The 8702-nt window shown below is 36.0% G+C and overlaps 1 protein-coding gene across 1 annotated transcript; it reads left to right on the top strand.

The window, feature by feature from the left end:
• The first annotated feature begins 1857 nt into the window (after positions 1-1857).
• LOC130049651 (uncharacterized) lies at positions 1858-6501 on the top strand. The gene is made up of 3 exons (XM_056147530.1): positions 1858-1957; positions 3835-4155; positions 5440-6501. Exons 1-3 carry the CDS (start codon positions 1858-1860, stop codon positions 6189-6191), a joined length of 1173 nt encoding a protein of 390 aa, XP_056003505.1. The 3' UTR covers positions 6192-6501.
• The last annotated feature ends 2201 nt before the right edge of the window (positions 6502-8702 follow it).

Raw genomic sequence — 8702 nt, 5'->3', positions numbered from 1 at the left:
CTTACAGGAAGCTATGAACTACACCAGGTTTGGATGGCCAAGTCATGTGACCTCAGTAAGAAATGAACTGAGAGACTTCTTTTCATCTCGTGGTGAATTGTCCATTTCCCAAGGGTTATTGTTATATCGTAACCGCATTGTTATTCCAGTCCATCTTAGACGAGAAACTCTCGAAGGTATTCATGAGGGACATCTTGGACTGAATAAGTGTCGAGCTAGAGCACAAGCATCAGTATGGTGGCCAGGAATCTCAAATGATATTAAGAGCAAAGTCGCTTCATGTAACTTTTGTCAGGAACATAGACCCTCTCAGCCAAGGGAACCACTGAAGACTACTCCACTACCAACAAGGCCTTGGCAGAAGATCGCAACAGACATATGTGACCTAGACGGGAAACAGTACCTCATTGTGACTGACTATTATTCCAGATTCCTTGAAATTGCTTACCTGTCAAACTTAACCAGTTCAGAAGTTATCGGAAGACTAAAGAATATGTTCTCACGTTGGGGTATCCCAGAGGAGCTAGTCTCAGATAATGGAAGACAGTTCACCTCAGCTGAGTTTCATTCATTCGCAGAGAGGTACCATTTTGCACAGACATTTTCAAGCCCATACTATCCGCAATCTAACGGAGCAGCAGAAAGTGCAGTGAAAATTGCTAAGAAGATATTGCGACAAGATGACATCTTCCTTGCTTTGATGTCATACAGAGCAACATCCATTGAAGCTACAGGGATGAGCCCAGCAGAGATGCTTATGGGAAGGAAAATCCGTACTCTGTTACCTGCTTTGCCAGAAACCTTGGATCCTGCCTGGCTAGAAACTGATGATATTCGTCCTCGCGATGCATTGTACAAGGATCGCACAAAGAATTCCTATGATCATCATTTCAATACTCGTCCGTTGACAGAAATGGAAGAGGGAAATCAAGTAAGGATGAAAACTGATCAGGAAAAATCATGGTCCACTACTGGGACAGTTCGTCAATGTGATTATGATAATCGCTCGTACGTGGTCGAAACACCTAAGGGAGTGTACCGCAGAAATAGGAGACACTTGCAACTTACCAATGATTTAAATTCACCTGCTGTCAACAAACCAGTTAATTGTGAACTGCCGTCAGAATCAGTCGCTCAAAACGTCGATTATTCTGATTTGCAAACAGCGCCAAAACTGTCATCTGGCGGGCCAGAATCTACATATAATCCAAATCAAACGCGTTCGGGACGATGTGTCATCAAACCAAAGAGATTTGAGGACTTTAATATGTATTAATTGTGTTAAATTTAATCAAATTTCATTTGACTGGTGTAGTTCCATTTCAAGATGAACTCTCTCAATGTATGCATTAGTAATCTGACTTATTAGGTTTAATTGACTTGCTTTACTTAAAAGGGGAGATGTTTAGTATAAGGACACGCCTATGTTTACCCAACCCTTCATTCCTAGTTTTATACAACACTGGTAACGTGTATTACGTCATGTTTTATGTTGTAGTTTATAGTAATGGCTAGATAAAGCACGTGTTGAATTTACCCACTGACTTTTCTTATTTCCTAACGAAACAAACACTATCAGGAATATTTAAACAAAATCAGGGATATTTAAACAAAACAATGGATGATGGTGATATCTAAACAACACAATCAGAAATATCAAAACAACATTCCTTTTTTATTTCTATAAGATGCATATCATTAAAGGTGTTTGAAACTTCACGTAGACTACTCTGTATAAATTCGTACCCTCTTCCTCCTGCTGTAGTTAAGTATTTTGGGTTTGTGCTGCTCTACTTTGTTTTTTCGTAATGTTCCCTCTGTGCTATCGATTTAAATTATCTGGCAACTACAGAGGGAATGCGCCGCTCGACCAGCCACGCTCTTCGGGTCAGTGATTACTTCCTGTACCTCAAGGCCAGTCTCGCAGAGAAATTCCACCATTCCCTCCTTAGCCCAGGTGAACTCATCCCCTATGGTGTGATGCATTGGAAGGTTTGCCCCACATACCCCAGGACTACAACAGTGCCCTCATCAAATAAGTGGCCGTGTTTTGAAAAAAAATGTCACCATTTTAATTATTTGATGTTTTGTGGTGATATTCTATGCAAAAGATTGCACATTTTGTGTCGCCGGCTGGAATGGTGTCTCACCCACCCCCGAGTACAGGGGGTTCTTGTACATGTCATCGCTCTGAACAGAGATGATATGTGGGGACTCATTTCCCCTGAGGATGTTGATTTCCACCAGCTGGGGACACATGTGACTCATATCCTTCTTCTTTAGGTTGATAATTTTGGCCAGAACTTTATTGCTTGGTTTTTGTAGGGGGGGATGTTGGTTGAAAGTAGAATTTTCCTTGTAAACCGTAGTTTACAGTGGCAGCCTTTCTCCCTGGGGATTTGATCTCTACCTCATCATTCAAGTTGTACCGGCCAGACAGGAACGGAAAAAAAAGTGTAAATACGAACCATGGTCGTAGGGGTGCCACCGGTGTTGGGGGGTAATGTACTTTCTTCTGTAGAAGATATTCTAAATTTGAAAAATAACACCCGAATGCTATTAATCCAATGAATCTAAATCCTGCATTCTCTTTATGTGAAAATTGAAAGTGAAAGTGAAATTCAATGAAAAGTGAGTAATGTAACTAACGAGATCGGCGTTGAGCTACGCCTGGTGTGTCTTTAAAATAAAATAAATAAAATCAGTCATCAATTTTAAGTTTTAAAAAAAATGGAATAGAGTAATAAGAAATATAAAGATTGATTTTTTTTTTAAATCAACTATTTTTCGTAGGAATTCTATGACTGGGAAAAAAAGAAATAAACTTACAGACACGGACTCTTTTCTACGTAATTTTTCACCTCCCCCAGGAGGTCCAAAATTCTTCGTTTCTCAGTGCAATTTATAGGACTGGAACAATGAAATTAAACGAAATGTTAATGAAAGATTTCACTGATCAAAGATACATACCACGTTAGTAATAAGAATTCTAAGTCTGATTTACCGACCTTGCCATTTTTGTCTGGGTGAACTGAACGGGTAAAATTCCGGAGCAAAAAATGTAGGAAAATAATCCTTTGACTGTAGAACCAGAGAACTGGAGAAAGATCTACGACTGAACAAAGTGTTTTATACCCAGACTAATAATTATGATTGGATAGAAAGTACAGTGCAAGAAATTGTCCATTAGGAGAGTGGGTGACTGTCAAAATTTTAGAGGGGGGAGAGTATACAACCCCTTTTCATTGTCAAAATTGTCCAGTAGGAGAGAGGGTGACTGACAACATTTTTGGGGAGAGTATACACCCTCTTTTCATTGTATCAAGATTTCGAAATCCAATTATGGAGACTACTGAAATAAATTCAACTACTACTAAAACATTTGTGAACACCCCCCCCTTTTTTTATTTTTTGAGTTCCGATGATACATATAAATTTCAGTCAATACTATAATACAAATCTTAGGAAATCGTGTCACAGAATAAAATTCTGTCATCATCTCTTAATTATAGTTATGCGATGGTCTCTGATTTTCATATATATGAGTCAGAGTATCATTTGTAGAAGATGTCAACGCGACATATTATTCCAATTTAATAATAAATGGGAATGGGGGACAAAACCCCAGTACAAGTCCAGAAACAAAGGTGTGTTTTGTTATAGAAATTTGTAATCACGATAAATATGTCGACCAAACTAATCAGTTTATTATGTACAAAGTGAAAAGACAAATACCCAAAGTTCAATGCAATAGATATAAATTGGATCAAAAACTGGAGTCCATCACTCTCTTATTTTTAAAAAAGATTACAAGTTGGACGCATTTTCTCTAAGTATCAACCAAGAGAGAAAAAAAAAAGTTTTCTTTGATGATTCTTGTTCTTGGGATGAGTCTGTGTGAGGATACTCCGGTGTGTAACTGTGAAAATTCTCTAGGAATCGCGACATGTCGTCATGTACTGGCCTGTCCTGAATATGTAAAAGTGGCCATAGTAGAGTGTGAGATCGACGATATATTATTAAAACCTGGGTTTGAACTTGACCAAGTGATGATCCACGGTGTGTGTAGCAATTTGACACAGTACCTTAATTTGTGTCGCCGACAGATCAAGGAAATAAGACTGATGTCCAACGGCAAAAGAGTTCTTTGTTCAGGTAATAATTTTTAAAAGGATTAAGAAGGTATCGATTTGTTTAAACCAATGTGAAATGATTTAAAAAAAAATAATAATGAATGTTGTTAGTCGATTGAGAGAGATCACCTGTGTATCGATCGCGAGAGATCCACCCCAAAAGTTTTGTTTCATGACTCTACCTCGTGCAATTGACACAGGCTAACACTAGTGGTGCATCTTGCATTGCACGTGCTACTGATAAGAATTTGCTAACCGCTGCGAAATTCCATCAGTCATGCCGTGTGATTTGGTCGACGGGCAGGTGATCTGAAGAGGTAGAGTAATTTTGTTTGACGAAACCTAATTGACCTTTTTTTCCTGACAATATCTTCAATTTAAAATTTATTTGATCTCATTGGAAAGTACACAATATTGCGTATTTGATTATTCGTAATTATTATTACTTTAGAAACGACTACAATGGCTCCGACGAAGCTGACAATCGCTGTCATGGACAAGCGTGAGTAATTTTAAATCTTGTTTTTAATTGTTTGTCTGTATTTCTGATCAGATCTGGACGCGGACAGATTTTCTATACCGATTATGAGCTTTGTTTGGACAATTATATATGGTTCTATGGTTCATTTCTGACTGCAGCTGTAAGATGATAATGAACAAATCAATTATGAAAAGGATGTATTATTTCTTCCATTTTTCAGCTGTACTAAAACGTTTTTTGAAATTGGTAATAATTATGAATTTTTTGTTCATTTCCGACGACAGCTGCAAGATGATAATTAAAATGGATTTGCAGGAAATTCAATAATGTAAAGGAAAAATTATTTCTTCCGTTTTCCAGATCTGATTTTTTTTTTCAAAATAGCGTTTACTGACTTTTTAACTAACATCAATGTTGATGAAAATTTTACGGAAAACTTTTTCTTTTAGAATTACATAAGGACCCTCTTATACATTAATGGAAAATGTATTTTAGACACTGAGAAAATTAAATCACATTATGGTGTTGCTATTTAGTTTATCTAAGTTTTAATATATGGTATGGGCTATTTACCCCCAGGAAAATGTTCAAAGACAATGAGGTATTGATGGAAAGAAATCTCCATTGCTCACTAGAATGAAAACCAAACATGCAAATAACGTGTTCAGTTAACTCATCTTTACCTACTGACATGTTACAAGTGCTTGAACTGATTAAAAAAATTGGTAAGGCCCACAATATTACTGTATATTTCAATTTAGATCTAAGGACAGACAACTCTTAATTGCTTAAAATTGTGTACAGTGTATAGAGGGTCCTAATTTCGTTTGTGTTTATTTTTCAAAATGATTCTTTTCCTTTCAACTTTAGGTAATACAACGGAAAGGAACTCGTTGAGCTCTGTAACAGACAGCGTAACAAAATTTGACACCTTAAACACATCAGATGAATCCACACACCCTTACTCTTCACTTGTAACACTCTCTCTGACATCTTCCATTTCGCATGAATCTACGATATCAAAAACCGAAACCACGACTTTATTACCTACTTCTGTACATACTAATGACTCTCATGCCTTCAATATTTCCCATAATGAAAGCTCCTTCTTAGCCCCACACAGCACTAACCAATTATTTGTCGAACCTTTCATTAATCAGACCACACCCACTGCACGCAACGCTACTCGATTTTTAACCAATGATATTCTTTCCTCTGGAAGTACTCCCTCCTCCCATAATTTTAACAATTCTGCACACCCGACTTCCATAAATACTACTGTTTACATTACTAAACATCCCACAATCACCACATATAATCGTACAAGATTTATTGCTAATGACACCACCTTTCCGCAAGACTCTATCAGATCTGTACACATGACTACGACTCCCCCTATTAAAAAAATGACGGACATGACGACACCTACGATCGAACCGATAGTCAACACGAACAAAACGAAAATCGCCCACTCTCTCGGTATGAGACATGACAAACTGATTTATATTCTATTGATAGCACCTATACTCTTACTAACATGCTTATTCCTATATATCATTATCAAAAAAAAAATGTAATCGTCGACTTATGAATGTAAATATGACTGCTCTAACCGATGACAATGATGAATGTATGGTATTTGAATTGAGACGTCTTCCTGAAAAACCAATTTAACTGCATGTCACCATTCTTCTGCTACTAATTTTTTTTTGATGGGTCTGCATGGGGTATGCAAGTAAATTGATCAAGTAAGTAATCACTTTGCAAATTATTTTTTTTCAAAACTGATGGAAGATTTATATTTTGAAATTTTAGATGGATTTTAATGCTAAATTTTAATGTAAAAAATATTTAAAAGTAAAGACCTTGTTCATTGTACAAAAAAAACCCCAAACAAACAAACAAAAACCGTAATGATCTAATTTTTGTCGTTTTGTCTTTTTGTTAGTGTACGAGGCCTTTGGCATGGCGGTGACCGCCATTGTATTGTCAGTAGTGACATTGATGCTGTTCTGTTTGCGCCTACTCCTTCGGAGATGCCGCATCGTCAGACGATCGTCATCACCCCGGGACGTGCCAGACCCTGAGGCCACCCACACACCCAGGAGGACGTTGACACCCCACAGTGTCGAGCAAGATCGGGAGGAGACGCAGCGGAAGATGCCGGGGCGGGATGACTCGCTGCCCCCACCAAAGTTGTATCCGGCACCTCCGCTACTTTCTTTGTTTAAGGTCGATCGATCCTCATGTGACTTATCAATAATAATGGTTAAAAGTGCAAAAACTGTATTAATTTCCATTCAATATAGTTAAATTTAAACAATAACCATAGAAAATGTGTGTGTTGCCACATTTTTAAAGATGTCAGACATTAAAAAACGGAAGTATATGTTAACATCAGAAAATCACACATTTTCGTTGTACAGAAGAATTAAAATAGATAAAATCTTGTTGAAATGACAAATTTTAAATGTCAACAGTTTAAAAAAACTGTTAATTCATAAATATATATAAATTGATTGTGGATATTAGGGAAATCATGCATAATAGACATGCAGTAGGAGAAATACCAGCGTAGGAGTTATTGCCCTTGACAACATTTTTTTAATTATAAAGAATTGATTATCCATAGAAAATATACACTTTTTCAATATCAATAGTTTACCAGTTTATTTAGTTTATATAGTAAATAAAATTCCTCTGAAGATATATTTCTTTCATGCGCAGAGTTTAATTTGATAAAGATTTTTGCAAAAACCTATGACATCACACGAGGATCGATTAACCTTAACTGAGAGGGAAAAAAACATTGTCTTGATTCCACCACGTGTTACATTTGTTATCTATCCATTACTTTTTATTCCTATAGAGATGAAAGAAATGTCAGCATTTCTGTTTGATTTTTTTTTTATTGATCTCGTATGAAGAATAGAATGTGTGTGAATAATAATTTCATCTTACAGAAATGTTAATATATTTTTTCATCTCTAAGAATCGAAAGAACAAATAGAAAAAAATACCAGAGTATGAAATCAATCTTGTGATTGATAAAGATTGAGAAAGAAAAACAAGGATTTTGAATTGGTGAATAGGAGTGACCAAAAAACCAAAACCGGATCCCTATTTGGTTGTACTAAAAACTTAATCGAGGTGAATGTTTAAATGAAAACGGGGGAAAGAGATTTTCATTTCGATAAATGTCAAACTGGATAATGAACAAGTTATTGATCTATTTTATGAACAATGAAACGAGTCGTTCATGTTCGATTTAAAAGGCCTGTTCCTCATTGATCGATAGTTTCGATATAATAAAAAGAAATACAAACAAGGGTTGGAGCTGTATGGAAACGATGGTTTATTGATTTTTATTTCAACGAATGATATTTGATGGAAAATTGCTTTCATCCTCCGCATCCCCTGTCTATCAAAATTAGCAAATTGTCATTTCTCAATAAATTTTTACGCTTCATGGGTACCATCCAATGAGAGAGAATGTTGATCATGTGTATAAAAAGAGTCGAGACTTTTTTTTGTTTAGTAGTATTGTCTCGAAATTCTGCGTGATCACAGGGTCTGATCATTTCCTAAAAATGTTTCAATGTGGATTTTGCCATTTAATATTTGATACATTTGACAATGTGACTAAACATGAGAAATTGCACGAAAATATCAATTCCAGGTATGTAAACGCAGAGTATCGTATAATTTAATATACGGGGAAAATGTTTACTGATGTCTGAACAACAATACACGAAAGATAACTCTCATATTATTTAGCAAGACTGCCCTTGTTATCCCCCTTGAATGTGATTTTGTTTTTATTGAAGTCTGCACAAGGATTAAACAGCTCTATGCGAGAAAGAAATTTTGTTTTGCATAAGTTTGTTGTAAAAGAAAAAAGAAAAAGCGATAACAGATAAACAATTCACTTTCCAATATTATTATTATCATTTGTCGTTGTTGAAATTATTCAACGGGGGTTTATTTTTAATCTTAATGGTAAATTCTTTGTTTTTATTAATTTTAAGATCAAACGTTCGAGAACAGAATCTATACGAACAGATTGAAGTTTACTCCTCCTAGGCACC

This window comes from Ostrea edulis, chromosome 8, assembly GCF_947568905.1.
Source record: "Ostrea edulis chromosome 8, xbOstEdul1.1, whole genome shotgun sequence".
In the NCBI taxonomy this organism is placed as follows: Eukaryota; Metazoa; Mollusca; class Bivalvia; order Ostreida; family Ostreidae; genus Ostrea; species Ostrea edulis.
This window is presented reverse-complemented; position numbering and strand designations above follow the sequence as displayed.